Source organism: Venturia canescens, chromosome 10 (assembly GCF_019457755.1).
Source record: "Venturia canescens isolate UGA chromosome 10, ASM1945775v1, whole genome shotgun sequence".
NCBI lineage: Eukaryota > Metazoa > Arthropoda > Insecta > Hymenoptera > Ichneumonidae > Venturia > Venturia canescens.
Genome location: NC_057430.1, coordinates 10,771,420 through 10,798,294, shown reverse-complemented (window position 1 = coordinate 10,798,294; position 26,875 = coordinate 10,771,420). Strand labels below are relative to the sequence as shown.

Here is a 26,875-nt window from a genome sequence, read left to right as displayed (position 1 = left end):
GCGCGTTTTGTTATATTTGGTATAATCTAAAATTTTAGATTCCTCTAAAGAAACGTGGGTACGTTTCAACTTAGAGAACAGCATAGTGATAAATACAACCGTTTTTCCAACATTCCGACAACGCGCGCGTGGGATCATTGAACCTGTACCATGGTCAATAATACTGGAATGCGCACAGTACTCTAACTAAGTTCTAACGGGTCACACCGTTTCGATAGAGAAAGCATTCATAGGTTAACCTTTCTTTCTCTTTTCGTTCTGCGCACGCCTGTGCATACCATTGTACAATTCAAACAGAAAATAGTTTCCGGATGTGCATGAAGCAAGAAAAAAGACGACGACGAAAAGGCCCCCTGTAACGGAAATGTCTCGCCCAATAAAAATTTATCGCGCCATTATTCAGCGTTTCTATTGGTCATTTCACCAAGGCGATGTTTCGACAAAATGCGAAAGAAAAATAGTCGAACGAAGCCAGTTCGAATTGAAGCCTCAAACCCATAATAAAAAAGATTTACGATGAAAATTTAAGCCGCAAAAATGCGATCTGAGAATCTTGTTTTTCGAGACTCGATAAATAGGCGTGTAGAAAATCATCACCTCCACAGAAATGTGGTATTTTTATCAAACATGAAGTCTAGCGAGCGGAATATAAAATTCATGAAATACCAAACCAATGGAGGTGAATTCACAAATTATTGAATAACCTCTACCTCGAATTTCTAAAACAAAAATTACAAAAATGATCTAAATGTTTCGAAATCATTGAAACTCACTAGATTAATACTTTATTTAAATCATTTTATTGTTCCAATATACAATAGAAAGAATATTTTTTGACCAATGCTACAAAGTAAATGCGAGGCGAAACTGAAATAAACTATTCCTAACTAAAACCATGCGATTGATCACAAAAATAAATATTTCAAGGTCCTTTTCCTCCGTAGGTAAATAACCGTTTGCAGGCGCCAAATTGACTTCGTGAGAGGCCGCCAAGGGGGTGGGGCGCTAGAATCAGTAAAGCGTTGGTAAATGCTGTGGCCAGGGGTGCGAGGTCGGGGGGACGGCGCGTATCGTGTTAGAAAAACGAGAGTGGTGGGAATAGTAGTGCTGCATGCTGGGAAGGCTAGGGCCGAGGCGCAAGCGCAGGACAGTTTACAGTTGGAGCTTGGAAGAAAATGGCGTCGGCTAAGTTTCTTGAAGAGGCTCTCAGTACGGACGTCGACGAATCGGCGGTAAACGCGATAGTGGGCTCACTGGAGACTCAACTTGTCACGTCGAGTCCTGTGACGGGAATAAATACAAGCGGTACGATTGTAAATAGTCATCAGAATAATCAATTGACAGGCAACGGTATATCGAACGGGGGCACCATCACTGCTGTACAACAGCAGCAGCAGCAGCAGCAGCAACTTAAACATGGTGTTGCGAACGGTGGCGGTGCCACTTCTGTAAATTCACTAATGAATCAAGATATAAATAAGTCAATAATAACAACGAGTTCACTTGCGCCGGTGAACGTCACGTCGAATGCTATAACTACGAATCAGCAGCAGCAGCAGCAGCAACAACAACAACAACAGCAGCAACAACAGCAGCAACAACAGCAGCAACAACAGCAGCAACAAAAACAACAACAACAGCAACAACAACAACAACATAATAGTTTGGTATCAACGACATCGTACGGGAATCAGAGCGCTAATCAAACAACGACAAATCAATCGATAGGAACATTGGCCAAAAGCCATGAGTCAGTGAAAATAATATATCCCTCCAGCGGGCAAGTTATCACTGCTGGCGTGGTAAACAACAAAATATCATTTCCCGCCCAAACCGTAGGACAATTGCCTAACGGCACCCTAGGAGTTGTTACCACCCAGGCAGTGCTCCAACAAACCGCTTCCAACGTCACTAATGTTGGATCCGGTACCCAAACCTCTTGCCAAACAATTGGGACTAGTAAACAATCTGGAACAGCGCTTGTTATTAAAACTAGTGTTGCACAAGGCGGCATGGTTTCTGTACCTATGTCTGTCGCCGGATCTCTTGGTACCAGTGTTACCAACACCACGCTGCACTCAAACCTCCAGGGTAAAGGCGGTATGGCTTCTACTATTGTGCCGAGCAATGTTCAAATTTTGAACGTTAATGCCATGCGACCTGGCACTCCTGTGGGAAATCAACAAGGTGGCAAACAAGTCGCTCCTAGAGTCGTTATTGGACCTCATATCGTCGGAACTAGACCTGGTGGGCCAGGGGTAAGATTGTGATGCAGGGTTTCGCTTATCGGATGTTAACCTTTTAAGGACGAGGATTTTTACGTTGAAATCGACCTTTCTTTTTACACGAAATTTGTACATAATATTGATGAATTTTTCAAGTGAAGTGCCCGAACAAATTAGTGGTCGATATTTCGACCAGATCCGTCCTTTAAAGGTTAAACAAATTTCTTCCTCGCTCTTTTCTATTAACAGTGTTGCTTCGCAGTCATGTCTGAAAGATTACTCATTAGTTAATCTATGGAAATTCGTAGAGGTACTGAAAATCATGAGATAGAAAAAATATTTGGTGTAGATTTCAAATACCAAAATTATTTTTTTAAGCATTTTAACACCAGTGCAGGTTTATGCACTTGGAATTCCAATACATTTCTTTTCACTAATTATGATTGGTTGTGGAATAGTATAAATGCATTTAAATCAGGTCCTTTGATTTTAGAATAGCGTTTATTGAATTTCACTGCATTGACTTGATAAAAATTTTTTTATTCCCATCTCATTGATTTAGGTCATTTGTAAAATTCGATATGACTATTTTAACAATATATTTTGAATATATTGTAATTCACATACCGAATACAAATCCTAAATTCAATAAAATTTTGAAAATAGTTTTTCCATGTCTATCGATGCTATCTACAATTGACTGTTGAAAAAACCAGGACGTTTTCATTTGATTTTCTTATATTTGAATTTCAATAATTCTAATGTATCCTTAATTTCTATAGCAGATAACTCTCCAGGCTCTACACGGACTTCAACCTGGTGCACAAGGACACTTGATAGTTAAAACAGAAAATGGACAATATCAATTACTAAGAGTCGGTCCTGCACCAACTGCTGGGAACCAAGGTGGAGGAAATGTAACACCCAACAGTATCAGCGGTAACACAGTTGTAGGACAAAATGCTGGCACGACAACAACCTATCGTCTAGCCTCTGTGCCGGCTGTAAGTAGGCTGAACACACAGTTCACTGGTCCACCACTCGCCACCCTAAGAAAACCTGTTCAGGTGACGCACTCTAATACCTCCTACGAAGACTCAATGTAGTGATTTATTTGTTGGTAGAGTTTCTTCATATTTTGGTTCTTTGAATTCTTTTATTTTGATTTACTTATTTTCTCATTTTTTTGGTTTCTGTTGGTACGTCGAACGCAGTTCGATTGGAATGGTATTGTCTCGAACGTATGGCCTAAGTTGTCTTTTTTTTTGGTTTTTTTTTAAATTTTTTCAATATTTTGTGTGTAGAAAGTTTAGCCCTTCTCTCGTGACTTTGTTCTCAAGTCCGTCAAATTGCAATGTTTCTAAATTGTACAATATTAATTCTGGAAACGAATGCGTTGCAATGCTTTTCACTCGATTGAAATTCGGTTTTTTTCTTCTAGAAGATAGTTGAATATTAGCAAATAAGAACTGAAAATTGCATCCTTTGAGAGAAATGGGAATTTGATGCATCTTTAGATTAATGGTTTTTCGAAACGCCCTTAGTTACACCAATGATTTTCGAGGACTCATTTTGAGATTGAGATTTTAATGAAATTGTAACAAAATCAGTCATTGACATTGTTGAAATTTGTTTTTTGAAATGTGACGTTTTTGGTTGTTTTTGTTTTGTCTGTCGTGGGACCTTAGCGCATGAATAATAAATAAAATTTCTTGTATATAAAAAAATGAAAATGAGTATCGCGATCGAAGCATGAAATAGTATTTCGATCGCTTTTTTCTTACAGAATGAATAACGTTAGGTAAACATTGAATAGAATTTTATAATCGTGTTATTTTTTCGAAAATTAGTGTCTTTGATATTTTTCTTTCAAAAATTTGCAAAACCTAGTATTCATCGAATTCTTATGGATCTGATTTTTCAAACAATTATTAAGATCGTCGTTGGACAGTTCAACTTTTATTCTATATTCGCGGTTTCTTCAGCTGCATTGTGATGTAACGAGAGGCTCAGTGACGCTCGTAGCGGCAAATTCGTTGTACTAAATTCTCTACATGAATATGACCTTGAGATTTTAACGAAGGATCAAAAGTTCGATTCCTCATATCGGCACGAAATACGTTAGATAACAAGAAAATCAAAAGAATTGTAAAAAAACCACTTTTTCTTATCACTCTTATCACTATGAATTTCTTCGACGAATTAGTTTCTTCCACGATCCGCGTTTGACCGGAGGCTGCATTGATTTCTGTGTTAAGCGAGTTTTTATTGTTTTTCGGTTCAGTTATTTTTTTTTCAAGCTTCTCGCATTATTTCCGTGCATGAAAATCTTTCGAGGACAAATTGCTCAGGTCAATAGAACTGAAAACGTGCGTGAACTGTATGACCGATCGTCGATACTCGATAGAATAATTCAATATAAATGTGACAACAACGTTTCAATACCACTGCCGAAAAATAGCCAAAAAAATGAGAGACAAATGTTCTTAATTCATTGGACAATGTTCGATTTTAAATGATACTTTATTCGAGTCTGTTTAAGGTACAAGTGCGTCCATTCTGAGTGATTTCGTCGAGATAAACAAAATATTTATCGATAATTATGAAGTCCAAACACTTATTTGTATTCCTTTTAGTTTTACCAGTTCAATATTTTTCTTCGTTCATGAGGAGTGTGCATTGGCATGAATATTTAATTTCTTCTTTTTCATTATCAATATAATTCGTAGTTAGCGATCAATGTGTCTGTTCCAGTAATATCATTGTACGAAACCAATGAAACGGTGATTAGATAAAAAATACGAAAAAAATGCATCAATCGTTGAACCCTTGCTAATACTGGTTTCCACCAATAAACTGTTGGTAACGATTAAAGAATTAATTTTGAAATGATGAGATTTTATTAATAATGACTCTCGAACAATCTTCGCGCGTAACCATGCCATTCGCCATCTTCTTTGTCATTGTTTCCCGCGACTTTCGTTTTACCAACCACGCTCGTCGAGCACAACGGCGCTGCCGTCACTCATCATCCAATCACTCGTCAATTCGCGCTTATTTTTTTCGTTAACTTTTGATCTTATTAGAAGAATCGCGAATTCTGCACATTCTCGTGGAATTATTCAACTTCATTTAACTAAATAATTCAAGAAGGTTCGAAAAGTACGTTGAGAAAAATAAAAATCAAAAAACATCCATACAAATTGAAGAAAATAGACAAACAAATTTCAGATGACGAGAAAAAATATTCTGTTTAGGCTTTCATCGTTCTTTGAAAAAGGGATTTTCAAAAAAAAAGTTTGCGGACTCAAAACATATTTCGGTATGGAGTTTTGGTTTTCAATGATGAAATACTGGAAGATATATTGATTGAGAAGGAATATAAATAAAATGAATTGAAGTTTTGAGAGATGGAATTGCGTGACGAATACAAGAATATGTTTATAGACGGTTGCAGCAAGTGTATCGACTCCGACAGTGGTGGTAACGCCTTCAACAGTAACAGCAACTCCAACAGCGACTCCAACAACGACTGTAACACCTCCAACAGTTGCTGTCCAAGCTGCACACACGCCTGCTCAGGTAGGACCAAAAGTTCGTTGTTTAAACTTTTGATGTCATAGGAAATAATGATGTACCGGACAAATGCAGATTAGCACAAATAATAGCAGATCCATTAATTTGTTTTCCTTCTATGAATTTCAGCGTCAAACTACAGATAATACCAAAGAAAAGTGTCGTAGATTCTTAGCAAACTTATTAGAGTTGTCTAGTCGGGAACCCAGAGCAGTGGAACGAAATGTTCGGACGTTGATACAAGAACTAATTGACACAAAAGTAGAACCTGAAGAGTTTTGCGATAGACTGGAAAAGTTATTAAACGCTTCACCGCAGCCATGCCTGATTGGTTTTTTGAAAAAGAGTTTACCACTTTTGCGCCAATCCCTGGTCACAAAGGAATTGGTCATCGAGGGCATCAAACCTCCGCCTGCGAATGTCGTCTTTTCTATCGCCTCTGTCACCCCGACGATTCAGCAGGTAAATACTACCTACCCCGTTGATCATTCATTTACTTTTCATAAAAGATTTAATCTGCCAATATGATCGAAGACAAAAATAATTCCTTCTCACTGTTGAATGGATAAACGTTCAATGGTCGAAGTATCGTCTCTGGGCAAAGGTTTTTGAGCCTCAGAAATCAATAATGCCAAGATTAAAGTCGATATTTTATGATACATTGTTTTTGGGCTATCAACAGACTAATATTTTTATGCTAACGATCTTCGTTAGAAAAATTGTTGCCCGTTTCTTAGTTCAAAGAACTCAATGAAATTCGTCAATTTCCTTCAGCGCAGAAAATTTGGAAAGTAGTGGAAAACTTGATACAGATTCATCAACCATGGATCAATATTTATTCAATTATGGACAAAAATACTCTGCTTTTTCATATCTGTACATTATGATGGAGAACTCTCAAATGTTTTGTTTAGTCGAATCAGTTGAGGCCAACTGTGGCTGTAGCGGCGAGTCAAATTTCTACAAGCACGGTACCTGCCGTTACTCCTGTCCGAGTAATGGCACCACCAGTCGCAGCTGCGCCAACCGTTGTACGTCCACCTCAGCCCGTTCAACAAAGAATGGTAAATAGTCTGGCATCTGTTTGACTAAGTTTTATTTTAGTTTTTTTCACTAAAACCAATATATATTTGCATTAATTATCTTATTATTAGGTTTGAAAGTCATTTTCTCTTTTAGCTATTTTTTAATGCAAGAAACTATGACAATTAAAATTCATATTCTATTTCTTCTTGTCATTGTTTTACTAAAACGTTAACGTATTTTCAAAACTTCTTACTCGTATGAAGTTTTATTATGATTTTTTCCATACCACTTATAAGTTCTGAGAGGCATACTGACTTCATTAAGGTTGTTTAAACCCTGGGCAAGCAGAGAAAATTCAAAATCCATAATGTTTAAATTTTGAATTGATTCTCAATTTAATTAACGGGAAATCCAATATAGATAATCCAAAAGTGTTTTTGATTTTATATCGAAAAAAATTATTCGGTCAATTTTTGCGATATAACCTCTAATTTGTATCGTGGCCTTTTGGATTATCAAAAAAATAGCAATAATTATAATTAGACTCGATAATATCGATTATAATTATTGTAATGAGATTTGAGCCGAAGTACATCAATAACGTATGTCGGAATGATTTTGAATGATCACAAAACAAGAAGCATAAATTGCCTTTTTCGACGTTTGGTGACGCTCGGCACGGCTTGTTTCGGGCCTTTGAATCGCTGTTCAATGTAGCCACCATCTCCCAAAAACGAGGCCGCGGTTATTTTTTGTTCGCGTAGTATCTCGTCACATGAATAATAATTGATCAAAATTTTCTAGATTCGACCTGTTACGACGATAGTACGCACTCCAGCGACTTATGGCATAAAATCAACAGTCGCGATCGCCGGTGTGCGACCACCGACGCCTCATGTACAGCATAAAGCAGCAGTGGCTGCAGTAGTCGCAGCAAGCACTGCTGTAGCAACCTCAACACCATCGCAAGTTCCAGTTCAAGTATCATTACCGTCACCTGCACCACCAGCACCGGCGCCACCTCCGCCACCTCCAAATATCGTAACACCGGTCACCGCCGTCACTACGACAACTGCCCCCGTCGTTGTTACCAAAGTCGTCACGACGATGCAGAGTAAAACCGTTAATACCGCCACTACTATTAACAAAACCATCGTGCCTTCTCTTGTACCAAAACCAACTGCTAAAGAGAAAGAGAAAAAAACTTTTTCATCGGCAGGATATACGTGAGTGCCTGGCGTAATTCACTTTTTTTTAACGATGTAGCTCATTTTAATTTTGGCTTATATGAATTGTCGTATACTTGGGTTTCTGGGCTCACTCATCACCAATATAAATTTGAAATTCCAAAATTCCCAATGGTGGACTCGTAATAACGATTCATATTTTGGACACATGCGATTCCTTGTTCATTTTCAATGGAAATGACAGAATAGAAAGTTTTTAAGCGCATTAAAGTGTTTTTATTTTTAGAAAAATTCGAATTTCTAATAGATTTATTTTCATTATCATTCGAGAAGTATAAATTTTGCATATCTGTGTACGTAGTATTTCACAAGTCAAAAGTGCTTTTCTTATTTTCTTGCAATTATCAATGTTCTATTTGGAACTTGAAAAATCGTTTTTTGTTGTGAAGAAACCAATCTAAGTGAGGAAAATGAAATTTCCAACGTCGGGATGTAATTTTTCATTCATGCTTTCATTGTTGTGTACTTTGAAGTTGGTCTTGAGAAAAATAGTTCGATACCTCCAATCGATTTTTTTTTGCTTCTGATCTTCTCTCTTCAGTGAACTTCAGTCCATTTTCAAAGGTCAAAATGCAGGTTTAAACCAACAGCTTTTAATTTGAACGTAAAGGAGGCTGCTTTGTCTTCTATATTGTAACGAATGAAGAAATCGTAATTAACTGTGTTGATTAATTGCAGCTCGTATATAATTATTAAAATTATATTAGATTTATCACATTATTTCCTAAACGCAAAGGTGATTAATGAATCCTTCGAGTTCATTGAGAGCTCTTCTAAAGTTTCTATAATTATTTCACAGGGGCGACGACGACATAAACGATGTAGCTGCTATGGGTGGGGTCAATCTTGCTGAAGAATCTCAAAGAATTCTTGGCTCGACGGAGTTCGTTGGTACCCAGATCAGGTCTTGCAAAGATGAAGTCTTCTTACATTTGTCTCCGCTGCAGCAGAGGATTAAGCAAATAGGTAAAAGACATGAAATATTAATTACACGTGACACCCAGAAACATTTTCTGACATATATTCCTTCTTCAAATTTCGATAGAACTCTAAGCTCTACAACGAATAAAAAACGCGGTGTAAATTTTGTTGCAGTATCTAGTTATGGATTGGAAGAACCCAATCAGGAGGTTGCTGCACTAATATCGCACGCCGCTCAGGAAAGGTTGAAAAATTTAGTAGAAAAACTTGCAGTCATAGCAGAACATAGGATAGATCTCATAAAGGTAATTCAAATTTTTCAATTTCCTTTTTGTTTTACTCTTAAATACTTGAAAGTTTAATTGACTATCTCATGTTTTTATTTATTCATATTCACAGGTGGATCCGCGGTATGAAGTGACGCAGGACGTTAGAGCACAGCTCAAGTTTTTAGAAGAATTGGACAGGGTGGAGCGCAGAAGGCATGAAGAACAAGAACGAGAACTTCTTCTAAGAGCGGCCAAAAGTCGCGCGAAAACGGAAGATCCTGAACAAGCCAAGCTCAAAGCAAAAGCTAAAGAGGTACGGTTTTTCTTAATATTTATATTGCACTCTGGAAACAGAAAAAAGTATTTGTTGTAGCTTCTTCTTCATGTTTCAATGTGATTGACACTGAGATAGTTATGAAGTCAATTTTACGTTTTAATTTTTGCTTTGGGATATTTACTGTATTGCGCTATAAAAACGGACGCGGTTTTGTTATTAGTGTCAGCATTACAGATTCAAAACGTTAAGGAAGAATTTCATCCCCAGATTTGTTCTTCTTACACTGACGAAAAATTTGTCCCTTCGTGGATTTCAATCGATAAAAAATGGATTTCTATTCAAGATTTAATTTGAGAGTCTATTTAGTCAAAATGAACGATTCAAGAGCGTATTTGTTCTCCCTTATTTATGTATTCCCGAAAACTAATTCTAATGAATTTCTTTGGGATTATTAGATGCAAAGAGCGGAGATGGAAGAGTTAAGACAAAGGGAAGCGAATTTGACGGCGTTGCAAGCGATAGGACCGCGAAAGAGGCCAAAGTTGGACGTGACGGGATCAGCAACGAGTCAATCGAGCAATAGTGGTACGAACGCATCGTCGTCGGGTATAAACCGTCAAATGTCGATGAGGCCGCGACTGAAACGTGTGAATTTTCGGGACTTGTTGTTTCTCCTTGAACAAGAAAAGGAAACGTGTAGAAGCACAACTTTATATAAATCTTATCTAAAGTGATGTTCCATGAAAGGCAGGAACTATGAAGTCTTGCTCGAGCTGGCCTCAACAACGGACCTCTGGCGATTGGATGCTGCGGAGATGCTTCTGAACCTCCAGTCATCCATCCTCGTTGTCGTCCGCGTACAATGGAAATAAAATTGACTGAAAAATCGAGAGAGAGAAAAACATTTTTTTTTTATATTAATATAAATAGATCGAATCTTTATTTTTCAAAAAGAAAAAACAAAACAAAACAATCGAGATATTGAAGAGACGAAAGAAGAAGAAGAAGAAGAAGAAGAAGAAAATTCAAAAAATCTGCTCGTTTGTGAACAGAAGGCTCCGCGTCCTACGCATGTGTATGAGCACATGAGTCGTCGCCGTCGTCGTCGTCATCGTCTTCGATTTCCTCGTTTTCTCTAAATCCCACTTTTCCTGTCCCTTTTTTCCCCCTAACATTCCCTCTTTTTTTTTTCTTTCTTTTTTACCGTCGACATAGTTTATTTCGTTAAGCGTGAGAATGACAATTTTGTATGTGTGCGAGTCTGTGCGCCGAATCGTTCATATAAGTCGAAAAATGACATTTATACAGTATGTTGGCGACGTGCGTTGAAATTTGTCCGAAACGCACTTGAAAATTTTCTCTTCACCCAATTCCTATTTCACAGTTACGATACTACATTTTATTTGCTTGTATAAAAATTTCACTAACTCCGGATGAACGTTCTGACAATCTCGAAATTCAGATTGAAGAATTGATAAAATGGGGGTAACCATTGCGTTTCATCCCGCAAACTTCGGCGTCGTCGCTCTCGTGGGTACATGTGCTCAAAATTAAAATTGTGTATTTGAGAAAAAATGAAGAGAGACAGATAGTGATGCAAAATATCGTGAATAATTGCGTTTACTGTACATTTTGTCACAACCTATGTATATGCCTGCTATATTATAATTGACCTATACTTTTGGACACTGTAGCGATAGTGTAATGTAATATATATACATACATATATATACATATTATATATATATACACGTAAAAGTACGGAGGGATGAAAAAGATGGTTTTTGTTGCTTTAGTCTCGTTTCTTTATAGTTTCTTCTTCCTTCTTATTCTTTTCGTGAGAGGAATAGTGAAATCGTATTTTTGCAGATAATTATGAAGTTACGAACGAGTTTATACACCTTGAGCGCACTGTCCAAAAAGTATGGAATAATTTGTACAATACATTATTACACGTAATTAATAAAAAAAGAAATAAAAGGACAAAAAAATTTAAAAAAAACATGAAACAAACAATACGAATAATACTACAAATCAAGTTACAGAAATAATGTAAGAGAAAAGAAACGAAGATAAAGAAAATAATAGGTGATAATTTCCATGTTGGTACAACAGAATATATAGCCACTCGATTATTCTCCACCATATGATGGAATTGTTATCAGTATATTATGTTGTAATCTACATTTTCAGTGTTTATAAAAAAATGACGATAAAAAAACAACACAAGGATTCTGATCTTACTTTTTTTTTGTTTTGGAAAGTAAACTGTAAAAAGTTTTAATTCAGGATAGAAATTTCAGAGGAGAGCTTACGATAGGATTACGGGGACTGATTTCGTTGTGAACAGTTTTACGTAGAAAAGAAAACCGCGGCTAGATTTTTCGAATCATCGATGCATTCAAATTTTAAGTTTGCTTCACACCAAATTATCGAAGTCAGATTTTTTTTTAGAGGGGTTCGATGAGAATTCAAAAGTTTGCTGAAAATTAATCAGCAATTTTCAAGCAGTTATGAAAATTTTTTTATGAAATTAAAAAAAAAAAAAAAATGCGAAACGCTAAAAAATTTTGGGAGTTCATCCTCCCGGAATGTATCGCAATTTTGAATATTCCACTGGAATACGACATTCGAAACTAGCACATTTCACAACTCGCATCACAACTTAGTATTTCGTATATCGAATGAAAAGTCGATTTTGAAAGTTCGTTGCGACGAAAATACTTTTTCGTCGCAATTTTTGTACATTTTCACTAATTTTGTCAAATGAAAAAATATATTTACATCCACGCGAGCAATTTTTTTCGTGAAAAATCGTACTCTATTTCGACGGAATCTTCCGGATTGGTATTCACTAATTGCTTTGATGCCAAGCAACGTTATCGAAACTCCGTTCGGTTTTTTTCCCTCCAATAATAATGGTTCGTTGAGTAAGCAGGTGCATGCGTGGTCGGGATGTGAATAGAGGAACGAGAAACGTCCCTAGGACCGTCGAATTTCAAACTGTCTTGCTGAATAAGACGCCAAAGGCTACTCTCTTCCACGTGTCGAGAGTATTGAGAGAAACACCGTGAGGGGAGCCACAGAAAGAGAGAAAGCGAGAGGGAAATGAAAAAGGGGGAGGGGCCGGGGGGTGATAGAGGCTGTGCGAGAGCCTGGGGCCATCCAGAAATGGAATATAATCAGCTAGGCGCTTCGCTCGGTGGGTTCGAAGGATGACAGCTCTAGGCTTCGAAGAGCTTCGGGCAATACGGATATTGAGTTCCCCGTAACCATGGTTACTCACCTCCAGGCATTAACGTTTGTTCCACCTTTATCCCTTATTCCCGCGGTTACGTTATCAACCCAAACGTCCTATCGAACTATATACTTTCCATTATTATTATTATTATTATTATTGTCATTATATATTTATAGATAACGTACCTTTTTTCTTCATTGATTCTTCCTCACAATTTCTCGTTGATACGATTGGTGAGACTGGCTTCCGAATGGCTATTCCCGTTCAAAGCAAATCCCAATGTGTATCGCATCAAGAGAAAATTTTTCAGCGCTCAATCCGATCCTTTCGTCCCGGGGAAGATCGTAATTGAGGATTTTTTTAATATAGAAAACACGTTTCTATTTTCAGTAATTAAAAAATATTGATTTTTCGCTTGACTTCTTTTCCCCCCTTCACACGACCGCGATCGTGTGAGAGAACTTGGAAAAAAGATTTTATTTTCGTGTACGAATATATCAGCTGATAAAAATTTAGGGTTATTTGCTCGCAATATTCCGATTTTGCTTTTATGACTGCTGTGATTTTGCCACGGTTTCTGGACCGATATATTCGATAAATTTTGGCTAAAAACGTCATAATGAGGAATCAGTTATTCATTTATTTGCGAACATTGAAAGGGATAATCGGAAATAGGAATTCTTTGGGTACGAATAGAGGAAATTCTGAAAAAAACTCAAACTTTTGTATTTTCTCTTTTCGCACAGTTTAGTTTCAACACATTGTTTTAATAATTTCGTTTGTTAAAATCATATTTTAGATACTTTTCCAAGTAAATATATAATACATAATAATAATTATTTACAGTTATGAGCGTGGCATATAAATACATTTTAGGTACACCTTTGAGGATATTTTATAAACAAGAAAAGACCAGCTAGCTCACTCTCCCCGACTGTTTTTTTTTTTTTCACCAATTAATTTCCCCAATTTCTCTCTTGGAAGAGTTTATCGAGGGCGACCAGAGCTTGGACGTTCAGAGTGATTTTGAAAAGTGATACGAATTCCCTCGGTCATTTTCTTCAGGGTATTTTTTCCTGTGACAACGACCGTGTTTATTATATCGTGAGTTACGAAAACGATCGTTTGACTTCGTGCTGATATTTACATCTCGTCGATTTTATTAGCCAAACTCCTCCCAGAGCAAGCAGTTTTCTTTACGAATTTGAAGGAAATAAAAGCGAATGACTCTTTGTCGAATTCATGCTTGTTCATTGCGCGATTTTGGAAAGGAAATGAGACTGCAAAAGATGGTCGGAATTTGCAGCGATCGTTCGTTCGCTCTGTGATCGATGTTTTTGGGATTTTTGTGTTCTTTTCTAGACTGCCTTGTTGTTGACAGTTTCGAAAACGAAGCGATTGTTTTCGTTCCTTCTTGTCGATTTATTGTGAATCGTTACGATTGCCGCGACGGATTCGTTCGTCGCAACTCATCGATTCGGAGGGGAAAGAGTTCTGTCAGGTGTTCATTCCCTGTCTGACAAAAAGATATTCGGAAAATTGTTGGCCCTCGACTCCACCGCCGTTGCTTGCCACGACCCGAAAACCCGCGTTCAAAAGCCTCGTTATCGCTTGCACTGAATTCAACTTGCAATAACCGTTTAGTGGGAAACGTATCACGTGACGCGTGTCCTGCTGGTGCCAAGCTACACCGGAACGCGCGTCTATCACTGCCTGCGTAGTTTCTGGGAATACTTCGTCAAGCAACGCTCGACCACCCGAAAGCATCACTCTCTCACCGAGATCAGGACTCACGTGGAGAGCTACGCATTCGTAACTCTCCGTACGCTTGTTATCTGTTTCACGATTGCAGCCAGGAGCAGCTCCACCGCTTCGGCCAGTTTGACACGGTGTTGGACTCGCGCACGGTATCGTCGTTGTCCCATTTTTTATTCGGTCTTTCTTCATTTGCTCCAGTTGTCGACACATTGCTGCAAAATTCGAAGAAACTGACGGTGATCTGATATAAAAGGTAACGGCAAAGAATTCGGACGTACATAGAACAAAAGTCATATGTTTAGGCTCGAGTGTGATTTTCAGTTCGGCAAAACGTCGCTCGGAGCGCTACTGCGACATACGTGCATGTCGCTGTGTACAAGTTTACAAGACAATAAACCGCTCAAAAGACTTTCCTTACGTCCAAATTATCGAGTAACAATTTTTGTTATTCTAAGTTTTTTTTTTAAAACTGAGTAAAAAAACGTTCAACAAGCTCCCTCAAATTTTATTTCTCAAGCCGTTCAACCTGAAAAGAACACCGTTCATTTTTATTTTCATCCTTTTGTTACGAAAATCATGTGGTGAAAATCATAGAACAGTGTTGCTTCTATGACGCTAAACATTTTATTTTGTGCATCGAATGACCAGTTTGTCAGAGATTTTTTTAGTTCAATTCCTGGTATTTAGAGAAAAAAATTTATTTCGAACATCCATTGTGACAAAGCTATCATGTTTTGAGTGAGCTCGCAGAAGTTATTTTTTGTCGAATGTTCGTCGAATGCAGAGTAAAATTTTAATTGTACACACCGAAATGACTTTTTTGAAAAAACTATCCATTCTTTTTTTATTTCTCGAAATTTTTCGAGCGTTACTAAAAATTGTAGCGACAGATACGTTTTTTCCTCGGTTTTTTCGAATGAAATTTCAATACCGCAGCGATGATTATTTCAGTCTCGACGTCTTTTGTTTGTCCTTGAAATGGATATTCTATGTGATTATTGAATTTCGAGTTGAATTGGATCAAAACAATGACGATATGACGATAAAGCTGAATCTCTCGACCGAAAGTGAGTGAACTGTCATTTCTGGTGTTAACCTCTAAAAAAAAAACCTAATCTGAAATCGATGAAACTTACGTGCAATGTCAAAGTATCTGGCTTCTTCGAGGAGGAGATCCAAATCGGCGAAGTTTTCAGGAATAAGAAGTCTAGAATTTCTCATGAAGTTCAATATGTGTCGAAACATTCCACCGTCCCTGTCGATGAAATAGTGCTGCTTCAACGAGTCAAGCATTATTGGAATGTTGCCGTTGAATAGTTTGGCAAGTTTCGATTCGGGATATCTGAAAAAAAGAAAAAAATCATGAAAGAGTGAAAAGTGAATAAAAATCAACCGGTCGATGAAATTTATGTGGATGAATTTAAACAAGTGACGTTTCTACGCTTTTATCTTACGACAATATTTCGGATTTTCGTAAAGTGATGAAATTTAGTGTTTCGTGCGGCGTACGAGAACGAAACCAGGATTATTTATATCCGTCAATTAACAACGTGTATGAAAAAATGGTAACATCTGTCGAGCCCCTTGCCAAAAGGTACTTTTTTTCATGGATGCCTGAGGCGAGCGTGTCACTCTGAGAAAAGAGTTTTGCTGAGTCGTCGACTTAATGACCTTGCGTGGAATACGTCGGATGTGATATTTATTCAGTTACGTCAATAATTGATTTTATTTAAGGAATGTAACATCGTGTAGCAAAATTCAAGGGAACAAACCGGTTTCCTTTAACAGCTGAATTTTCCTTGAAGAAAAACCTTGATGCTGGGTGTAAAAATAGATGAGTTTTTAAGCGATTTCCGAATGCGTGAAATTAATTAATTTTTCCATAATGCAATTTTATAGTTGAGGCAAGATTAACGAATGAAAAAGTTGGAAAATGGCGGAGATTTCAGTCAATTCAGCACTTTAGTCGCATTCTCGAGATTCTTTCGAAAAATTCGAAAAAAATTTGTGCTACAAATTGGTCGTAATACTTTTCAGGATCTGACGGGAAATTGTCTCGATTTAATTCCGCGTTAATCTTTAATCGACATTGGAAAATGGAAATTTCGGGCAGCAAGCGTCAGTTGACAGTTGTAAAAAAATATTTCTCAATTTCCCCAGCACCTTTGATCGCTGGAGAATTCAAGTTCGTAAGATAAAGAGAACTCGCCGTTAGCCAAACAAATTATTATTTTTGTCCTTGATTAACCATACGATCGAGTGATTCTCCACGAGTATTTTTCTAATCGAACAATTTTCCCGTAAATTAACTTTCCGTCGACGTCCCCTAAAAATAATTGAATATATCCAAAATTTCAACAGCCCTTTGAGCAGACTTCCAAGCACTTCCGAACCTCGATTTTTCGAGCGTTTCCGCTCGAAAAGTGAACGAAAAAATTGCGACTTCGATCGGCTTAAAGTACAAATGAAAAAAGCACGCATCGATGCTCATGTTCCAAGAGCCAGATCCTCGCACGATGCTCCTCTCGAACTTTGGAACACGCACAAGATCCAAGACACTTTGTAGCCCGTTCGAGACTCGGGAACACGATAATTTTCACTCTTTAAAAGCGCTTCAGAGCCACTTGAACAATGGGAAAAAACACGAGCGATATTTGAAGAGGACGGGGTCAAAGGTTGGTAAATTTGGCGTGGAATACCCGATGTATAGATGAAGAACCATAGCCGGAGGCTGTTTCCCATACCTTCCTCCCCGATAACGTATAATAACGACGGCGGCCGCTCGCCTCGAGGCGTTCGACTTTGCGAGAGATATGTAACCGCGGGCGTACGGTACGATATACGTTCGGTGTGTATCTACGTATATATAAGTGTGTACTGGGCTCTCTCATCGTCGTTCGAGAGATGAGAGTTGGAGATCGCGATATGCTGCCCTCTTTTGTGAGGGCGCTTATTCCTTTCGAAAAAAAGTAGAGAGAGGGGAAAAAGCACGAAGAAAAAGGCATCACCTTGAGGCCTCAAAATGTTTTATGTTTCAGACACGTTGTTTTATGTTACGAACGTCAACGCGAGAAGGAAGAACGATTCTTCTGTCCGTCGCGAGGCTCGTCGACTTTGGAAATACGAAAGCGAGTACACACGCTTTCATGGATATTCGGGAGCCAAATCGAACGAGAATATATTCCGAGAGGCGTGTTTATTTCGAGAGCTACGAACCTCCGGAATCGATGCAACCGTCGATGCTGCCCTTGACACTCGGCAAGGGCATTTCATGACGAAAACACCTTTCTGTGATCGGGCCAAACAAACTGGATTGTAAGTAATCGAAGAATCGTTCGGTCTACCGATTTTTCGAGCAGTCAAATCAATTTTATTCGTTTTTCTTTTCTTATTCAAAACTCTTTATTTTTTTCAGCCGACTACAAAGCCTCCGAGGAATATGAATTACTAGCGGTAATATTTATTCATTCTTACGAACATACGTAGTCATTTTTTGTGAAGCGACTCGGTGAAAATTGATGAGTGATGTCAAAATAAATACATCGGTACACATGTTTATTATCGTAAAATCGCGAATGAAGTTCTGTTATTTACGATAGTAAATTTCTAAATACTTTGGCATATGGTCGATGCTCGTGTTCGAGCTCCTCAAATTTTACTATGTTCAACTGTAAATTTCAATTGTGAAAACAGTACTAAGTATAGCAAAACGATAACGCCGAAGTTTGCAACGTTGGAGTCCAACGAAATAATGTAAAAAAACTCCTAATGATTCCACTAATTCTCCAATCTTGTTACCTGCCAAATTTGAAATTCGTAGTTTTTCAAGCTGCACCGATATTTCGTGAAATAAAAAATAATTGGTGAATTACAAATGTTCTTTTTCTTCGTTTCGTTCAACTCCAACGTTGCAAACTTCAGCGTCGTGCAAAACGGCATAATAATTTTACTTGACGGTTCATCGTCGAGTGTCAACATAAATTTTGAAACGTTTACTTGGTGAACTATGTTAGGAAAAAATAGCACAGTTTAAACCTTTGTCACAGCAAAATAGGCAAATTAAAAATTTTCATTGATAATTGACTTGGAAATTAGAATGTTTTTGGTAAAAACCTTCAAAATTTTTCTCTCCGCGTGGGAATTTAATATTCGAGACGATCGACGATAAACGTGACTAAATTTGTGAGACAAAAAACCAGGAAGTCCGTGGAAGAAATGTTGGTATCAAACTGTTTTGGAATTAAACGAGTTTCCAGACACCCTGAACTTTGGAAGTGGGGCGCAGGAAGAAATGCTTAAGGGACGTAAATAAAGTGAAGAAATCGGAGGACCGAGGAAGGGCTGGAAGGGACGACGCTGAAGTTTGCAACGGTGGAGTCCAACGAAATGATCTAAAAATACACTCCAATAATTCCTCCCATTCTCCAATTTCGTTCCCTGTCGAATTTGGAATTCGTCGTTTTTCAGCGTACACCGAAGATTCGTGGGATAAAAAATTGTTGCAAACTTCAGCGTCGTTGAAAGGGTTCGGTCGAAGAGGACAAAAAACGTTTTCATTTTCAGCGTTTCGATTAAATATGATTTCCGTTTGCCAACGTTAATATCCGGCGCATTCGCTCAGCAAATAAAAGCGGCGATTCGTAAAAGCTCGTGAGAAAATCGAATTCGAATTTCTTTCCATCCGGAAGTTTCGTTTATTTCGTTTTCATACTGAATTCGTTCGTTTGTTTTTTAGTTTGATAACGAAACAAAAGGCTTTTTCGCCATCGAGAAATGCTCTGTATTCACGTTTCCGTTTCAGGTGCCGTGTCGTGGATTATTGGCCAATGAAAGGGCACCAGCCCCGAGAGTAAGCCCACGAAGCGATTCCGTTTACGCCCATTTGTTTGAGGAACGATCCAATCCGTGTGCGTCCATTTCTGACGGTGCTCGAATGCGTATATTCCTCACGAAGATACGCGAAAATCGTGTCTGCGCGCGCGTGTGTGTGTGTGTGCACGTGCTGGATACAACGCCGAAGGCAAACGGGGGCGGAGGAAGAGAGAAAAGAAGACCGTGATTACCGGAGGGTATTCCTGGGTCCGGTGTTCTCGGACCGTGAGCACTTCGCGGGGTCCGATCCCGGGTCAGATCCGCTAGCAAAGTTACCTGACCCACACACACACAGACTCGCACCCTCTCGTTCGCACACATTCAAACGGAATACGTGTGTCTATACGGCGACGTGATTCTATGGGAAAACGCTAAACGATCGGCTCACATCACTCAGATTCCGCGGTCGGACCGCCCGACCGCAGAATCCGCGCGAGCACAGAACGAATTCAAAAAGGGCCACGAGAAAAATCGGAAATTCAGAGCTGAGAAAGTGCAATCCCGCTCTTCGTGGAGATTCGCATGTGGTGCGGCGTCGTCACGATTAAACGAAGCCTCGTTAGCGTAACTCGAACCTTCGTCGTTCTTATCACCGAGAGTAATTATCGCTGCTTATTGACTCGAAGTTCGTTCATTCATTCGTACATTCAGCTACTGATTTTTTCCGTCAGACTGCTCGCTCATTTCACTCGTTTAGCTATTAATTTAAATATTCAAATTTTCGTCCGAGATAGAGCGAGGTTGCTTCTAGTCGAAACAACCATTTTTTAGTAAATTGGAAAATGGAATAATAGAATTTCTAAGATAAAGATTCATCGATAATATCAGATTCGATAATGCTAATGTTTTGAATCCGTTATCCATTTTCATGTATTACGAAGATTCAATGATAATTGAACTAAATTAAATTCTCATTGGTATTAAAATTATTCTCTCGTAACCGGTTTAATATCGTAAAATTTAATTATAAAACAGTACGCGTAACAAAATTGAAAGCGTATTAACAATGTCGGGGACATCATGAATAATAATGACGTGCCTGAACAGCTTAATGCAGTGGCTTTGCTGAAAGCAATTAATTATAACCAATCAATTGATTGACAAGATCGATCGAGTAAACAAGCCCAATGCGATCAATATTTTTATAATTATTTGGTCAGTGACGAACGCTCAAACTGAATGCTACGATTGGGCAAAGAATAGTCAACCGGATTTAATGAATTCGTGGATTACGACTCGTTTTCGAATCATTCTGGCGGAGAATAAATTATCCAGAAATTAGTGTTTTGATGCCCTCGAAAAAAGCTTCTACCGTTCGAGCCTAGACGTTGATTTCCTTCGATCGTTTAAATCTCCAGCAAAAGATAAAATTCGACAATTGAGAATTGAAGACGACACAAAACGCGAGACTATCGAAGCGATTTTTAAAAAAATCTTTGAAACCGCATGAGCAATTTTGTTGATTTACTTTTTATGTCGAAATGAAGTTGATCTCGTTGGCGAGTCATTGTCTCACTGAAGCTTCAGCCATGGACCGCTATTTCCCGGTGAAATTCTCGACCCAAAAAATAGAAGACAGAAAATAAAATCGTAGAACGAAATGCCCGAAAACGCACCCGTTTGACGTCCGTCACGTTCGATCACAGGAAAGATCTTCCACGCTCGTGTATTGACGTTAGCGGACGTCTGATTTGCGGGTTCGTTACCTCGACGGATCCCTCTGAACGCGTCTCCGTATGCGCGCACGTATTAGCGGATGCAAAAGACCGCGCGCGCCGATTCCTCGGTCTCTCGGAGTTTTTATACGCGTACTTGTTATTCAAAGCGCATGCACTCGGCACATTCCACGCTCTTACTACTTCAACGATGTTGAAACTAATGCAAAACGAGAATTACAACGAAACGAAAGTCACTGCGGTACGAGCTCGGTCTGATCGACTGCATCTCGGTCTCATTTGCTTCTATTTATATCCTATTAAAACAAGATTCTTCTCAACAATTAGAGAGTCGAAGCTATTTCAAGGCACTTCATTACTTCGAAGGTATCGTCAGAAGAATCTTCAAACCTTCAATGTGCATAAAAAAATATTTCAAACGTCATTTTTTGAAGCCTGAAAATTCACAGCGAACAAGTGACAAGAGAGTGATACGAAGGAAGATCTCGTGGCTCCAGAAAGCAACTGAACTTTTTTGCTCTTCTGATGATCAAAGAAACTATTATTAACATCTATTCTCGCGATTATCGAAATAATGTGTCATTTATTTGTTGAAAATGATAAATTTTTAATACAATGACAGCGATTCAAATACTTTCGTAGTAAAGTCGTCAAGCAAAATGTGCCAGCCATTTTTTATTCGTATGTGTTTGCTATACCTATAATTTGAACCAGCTGGCTCAAGGTGCTGTCAGACCTTCCACTGTCTCTGTCGTTGTCAAATAAAATTGACTTCAAATTTCCGAATTTCAACTGCTAAAGTTGAAAATTTCAATTTCCATTATCTTCGTTTTCACGATTCTCTTTAAAACAGTTTCATTTTGTAGAAAAAATAACAACGAATTCAAGAGGAAACGATTACTTATAGTTTGTTCTGTGTTACATTTTGAGAACGAGACTCAGATCTGTATGTGCTTTTCAATGAAACTCTTAATGTTAAAAAAAAAAAAACAAAACAAAACGAACTTCCAGAAGGATTCGAAATCGTTTAATTGGCTCGAAACTTTATCTATTTTCGTCATCACTCCTAACGTTTTTTTCACGCGAGCAATGATTGAGATGATTCTAATAAAATACACAGCGAATCATAGGACGAATTTTTTCAAACGCACGCACAGAAAGAGTCCATCAAAGAATCTCGAATCCAGAAGCCTCGAAATTCTTGTTCTCCCTGGCATTGGTTCGTCACTGTCGTTGAAAAATTTCGAAAATTTTTCCTCAGTTCCTTCGCTCACTAAAAAATTTCGAAAGTGTTCCTCAAAGCAGTAATTTAACCCGTTAATTTTTGAATAACCGAGGGATCATCCCGGTTTTGTATTTGCGGAGGGCAGTACGAATAGAGACGAAGAATATGTGGACGAGAGTAGAAAAAAGGGGGGAAATGCGGTGCAGTAACATCGGCGGAACAATATACACGCGTGTCATCGTGTCCGCCTCAAATACATGCCCGGAGATAACGTTGTCCGTTGTCTAAAGAGCCTGGGGCTAAAATGCGTTCGAAAATTGATGATGCCGTTATAAAGCACGTGTGCAGCATCGGTTATTTATCGTTTGATCACAACGCGCCGGCACCGCCGCCGCTTGATCTCGGGATGCGATGGCTCTCCAGTGCGCTCGTGTGTTTGCTAATGTGAATGCAGATGCGTACGTGGAGCGCGGAGGTGACAAATGTAGCGCCTGGATTGGCATGACCATGCTTTCGCACTCGCTTTTCCGCGTGGCATTACGGAGCCTGGACACAGCCTCGATCGTAAAAAAGTGGCCTGTGCACGTAACTATTTCGAGTGCGAACGGCGCCCCTCCCCGTCGCTGGCTCTTGGCTCGCGGAAGCGTTTTATAACGATTTGCGGTCATGCCGAGACATCGCGATGCGCTGCATCCAACATGGCGCCGCGCTTCGACTGGGGAACGCACCGAGACTGATTAAATAATCCGGATGGACATGAGCGAGCGAATCCACGCGTCGATTGCACCGCGACGAGGGAGATTGCACGTCCAAGAAATAGGCTAATACCATGGCCAGCGCTCCATTTACCGCGACGCGTTTGTACGGCCCGACTTATCTTCTTTCGACCAAACAATGAGGTCGACGCCGACTCGATGAGGGAAGAAGCTGCTCGACGGAGCCGCTCCATGGTTCGGCGGATCGACGAGGTCTTCAAAGTCGTCCTCGAAACGTTCCGAAACATCTTTCGATACTTCGCTGCACACCGAGAGCCAGGACGACAGATTTTTCAATAAAATCTTACAAAATTTGTCGCGCTAAATTCTCGACCAAAGGGAAATCGCATTCAAAAAATCCATGAACTTGACAGTTCTTTGGTGAAAATCAAAACAAGTATGTGAGGTTTAAAAATTTCCTCCTCTTTACCATTTTCTCACATATTTTTTTCAATGACTCCCATTATTTTACGACTAAGTTTAAAAAAGCGAATAATACTTGAAAAGTAAAAACAAAACAACAAAAATAAAAACGAGCATCAAGGACGGTTGCTCCGATTTTTCAAAGTCTTTGGGCCCTTCCGAAGCGATTCCACATTCACATTCTTCGTCGAGACGAATAAGCATCGAAAGACTATTATTAAAATAGTCGACTCGCTCCCTTTTCTCTTCTCTCAGAAAGAGAAAATTCCGAGAGCCAATTGCCAGAGTGATGTTGTTTTTTTTTTTTTTTTTTTTTTTTTTTTCAAAAGGAGCACGCTCGTGTTACGATTCGGGCGGAAGGAGCCGCGAACACGTGGGCAGCGTAGATCGGAATACACGTGCTCGCCCGACAGTTATTATTTAGGGACATAAGAGCTGGATAATTGCTTACTTGGTGAGCGTCTCGAGAGAAGACGTGTAGATCGTGCCACCGACGTCAATGTGAACAGGTGCGGTATACCTCGAGGCTGCAGCGACGCACGGTATACCCGTCATCTTGGCATTGTATGCAGCGGCTGCAGCCGCAGTAACTGCCGGTGCTGATGGTGTCGGTGGTGTCGGGGACGACGAGTTCGACATCGTCGGCGACGTTGCTGGCGAACTGCTCGGCGACAGCAATCTGACAAATATACTTATAACGTTAGGGGACATTAGACGTGGATTTCGAAGTAGGGATGTCGGATTGTTGAAAGAAAATCGATTCGTTGAATCGAGTCGAATTGAGGTACAACAAAAATCAATTCCGTAATAAATAATTGAACACTCGGAGATCGACTTTGTGAATTTCAATAAAAAATGAGAAATAAGTGTGATGAAACTGTGACTGAAGTGTGGATGGAAGGGGAGATTGAATAGCTGGCTCGCAGCTAGTAGCGCCACTTCTCTTCAATTCACGATTCACGACTCGCGCGGGTAAAATTTTCCGAATCATCGGTAAAACAGTACTGAAAAATCGATCTGACGATTGAAAGATCAATTCGAATAATTAATTAGTTGGAGAGAATCGATCTGAAAAATCGATTGATCGTTGGTTAATAATCGATTCTGGGAAAAATCGATCCTTAGATCTTTCGAAGCCATGAAACGTGGATTAACTCGTACTGAGGAGAGAAAACAAAATCGATTTCTTATTGTAAATATTAGTAAAAGTCAATAAACTCGTTACTTGGAGGCTCAAAGACAAGAATTCGATAAAATAACAACAAGTTTTTGAGGACTCGACATATTGGAATGAAATAATTCCACTCACTCGTAAGAATCGAAATAAAATGATGCTTACGGACAAACAGCTGGGAAGAAATATTGGAAAAATATGTTTTATGGATACTCTTCATCGGCGTTTGTACCTCGACGATATTTTACATACGATATTGGAGAAATGTGTAAAGCGATATTGCAAAGTACGTGAATGTGGGTACCTCATTTTAATTTGGGCGCTAGGGAACATATTGCGCTGCGCCGTAAGTTCCGCCTTTGCCTCTTTCCCGTCGGCATCACATTTCCGCCTGGAACGATATCATAAAAAGAAAATCCATTTATTCATGTTTCATATTATATTTGAAAGAGTTGCAATTCGTGCTTTCGAGTATCCGCGAAAGTATTCGATATTTCAGAGTTTTTAGGAGCGATGAATACAAAAAACTGATAAAAAATTAGCGAGCATTAAGGAAGTTGAGGCTGTACAGTCATTTTTTTTACCCAAAAGTGATTACCTGTACCTTTCAAAAGTTAGGCCAGTTTACAGTTTGGCAATGTTCCATACACTTTAAAGAAAAGTTGGGGAAAAAAAGACGAAAAACTGGTGAAAGCTCAGTCGAAAACACGAACGGTGACGATCCTAGCCTCAAAAAACTGCAGGGAAAACAGATTATTATTAATATAATCTCAGCAAATCTCCTAATAAATCTGAAAAAAATTGACATTATTCGGCAAGCCTTGCTCATGTTGCCCAAAAAATTTCATATTTTTAGCATCATTTTTAACGGAGATATCACCGAATGTGTCTTGACTTCCATAAGATTACATGTTATTTGGCCCAAATTGTTATTGATTTTTCTCAGCAACGACGCTCCTAAACTGTCTGAAAATTCAACTGATTTTTTTTACACTTCACTTTATAAGATGCAATCGGTTTAAAAGCGGTGACATCATTTTCATTCTAATGCCTCAACTTCCTTAAGAATTTGTCGGAAGATGAATTAAATCCGAGTTACCGGATTGCTCAGGTTGAGAATCCCCCGTTACGGGAAACCGGGGAAACAGCGAATGCAACAGCGTTTTTTCCATTCTATATCCATTGTAGTCGATCCCGTTGAGTACCGCGAGTTCAAATACCATTAACAAGATCAATTGCCGGGCCGTCAATGAGTATCGTTTCAATAATGATCAGCAGCGGTAGGAGCAGTTTTGCTATGCGAGGTAGAACGGGTTCGATGAATAGAAACTCGAAGCCGTTCGGGTCCGTCTGCAGCATGCAGGGAAACCGATGAAATTCAAGCGCGTTAAGTTGATATGCGGGAGCGCATTCTATTCGTTCTTCGAGTCTATAGTTTCGGTGTGTGCTAATGAGCCAATCAGGTTTGCCTCGATGTTTGCTTTTCTACAATGTACAGCGGTTTCGAGCGCACTAGGAAAAAGAAGGGAGGAAATAAAAAACGGCATAATTATGCGTCGATTCATAACCTGGAAGCTCGACAAGGCGAGCTTGAGCCTTTGGCTTTCAATGGGATTCTAAATGTTGCTATAAATAGCTGACATAAACATTGAAATAAAAATGTTAACGACGGCTTAAAAGCCTGTCATTTTCCTCGCCAACGCCAACGTCCTTTCACCCAAGCCCCCAACGCACAGAATGATTCTTGACGAATGCAGAGAAATCGTGGTGCACTTTGTATCATTATTTACATACAGGAATACGTAGCGTCACAGAATTCGCTGTTTCGCGTAGCCATTATATTCTCGGTATTCTTGGCTCATACGTATGTAGATCCTGAGGAAAATTGTGTGTGGTTCTTTCACGGAGCACGTAGCCCGCGGTCTCTTAAAATGCATACGGTCCACATACATTAAAGCTGCATGCGTTTCTGTATCTACAACGATGCGGCATACATGTATTTGTATTAAAGAAAGTTGGTGCAATGTTGCTGGAGGTCTCGAAGAAGCAAGGAAGAGTAGATTCTTGGCAGGATGTGGGTGCGGGTGTAGTCTCGCGTTCGTCCTGTATCCCAAGGCAGCAGAGGGCCCGAGCCAGCACACATCAAGCTCCTCTCGCGAGGGCGAAGAGAGAGCGCGCTCTCGAAAGCAATTCAAGCAGTGAATTGGGTA

At 39.1% G+C, this 26,875-nt stretch overlaps 2 protein-coding genes and 1 long non-coding RNA gene across 6 annotated transcripts in view; 2 read left to right on the top strand and 1 right to left on the bottom strand.

Annotated features, from left to right (window-relative positions):
• The first annotated feature begins 1,121 nt into the window (after positions 1–1,121).
• LOC122417177 (TBP-associated factor 4) lies at positions 1,122–11,765 on the top strand. Of its 2 annotated transcripts, none has more exons than XM_043430499.1 (10): positions 1,122–2,258; positions 3,008–3,229; positions 5,673–5,807; positions 5,931–6,263; positions 6,716–6,865; positions 7,632–8,053; positions 8,874–9,040; positions 9,170–9,300; positions 9,395–9,577; positions 9,997–11,765. In XM_043430499.1, the coding sequence occupies exons 1-10, from the start codon at positions 1,176–1,178 to the stop codon at positions 10,273–10,275; spliced, it is 3,105 nt and encodes a 1,034-aa protein (XP_043286434.1). In that variant the 5' UTR covers positions 1,122–1,175; the 3' UTR covers positions 10,276–11,765. The 2 variants fall into 2 exon arrangements, with proteins under 2 accessions (XP_043286434.1, XP_043286433.1); XM_043430498.1 differs by having other exon boundaries at positions 3,008–3,292.
• Positions 11,766–13,484: 1,719 nt separating this feature from the next.
• Positions 13,485–26,875, bottom strand: part of twz (BTB/POZ domain-containing protein twz) — a 31,677-nt gene continuing 18,286 nt past the window's right edge. For 2 of the 3 annotated variants that reach the window (XM_043430585.1, XM_043430584.1), the window contains exons 2-5: positions 24,970–25,056; positions 23,943–24,170; positions 15,677–15,882; positions 13,485–14,752 (exon numbers count right to left, since the gene is read on the bottom strand). In XM_043430585.1, the coding sequence (XP_043286520.1) occupies positions 14,280–14,752; positions 15,677–15,882; positions 23,943–24,170; positions 24,970–24,998 (936 nt within the window). In that variant the 5' untranslated portion in view covers positions 24,999–25,056 and the 3' untranslated portion in view covers positions 13,485–14,279. Of the gene's footprint in view, positions 14,753–15,676; positions 15,883–23,942; positions 24,171–24,969; positions 25,057–25,764; positions 26,178–26,875 lie in introns of all 3 variants that reach the window. The other variant, XM_043430586.1, reaches the window with a different exon arrangement.
• Positions 14,691–18,411, top strand: LOC122417237 (uncharacterized). Its single transcript, XR_006262249.1, has 3 exons — positions 14,691–14,793; positions 17,579–17,855; positions 17,956–18,411. It is a non-coding gene; the product is annotated as an uncharacterized lncRNA (long non-coding RNA).

What these genes read in the sequence shown, in the direction of transcription:
- LOC122417177 (XM_043430498.1), top strand. Translation starts at nt 1,176, where the DNA reads ATGGCGTCGGCTAAGTTTCTTGAAGAGGCTCTCAGTACGGACGTCGAC. An exon ending in CCCTAAGAAAACCTGTTCAG is followed by an intron (nt 3,293 to 5,672) that starts GTGACGCACTCT and finishes ATATGTTTATAG; the next exon opens with ACGGTTGCAGCAAGTGTATC. An exon ending in CTGCACACACGCCTGCTCAG is followed by an intron (nt 5,808 to 5,930) that starts GTAGGACCAAAA and finishes TATGAATTTCAG; the next exon opens with CGTCAAACTACAGATAATAC.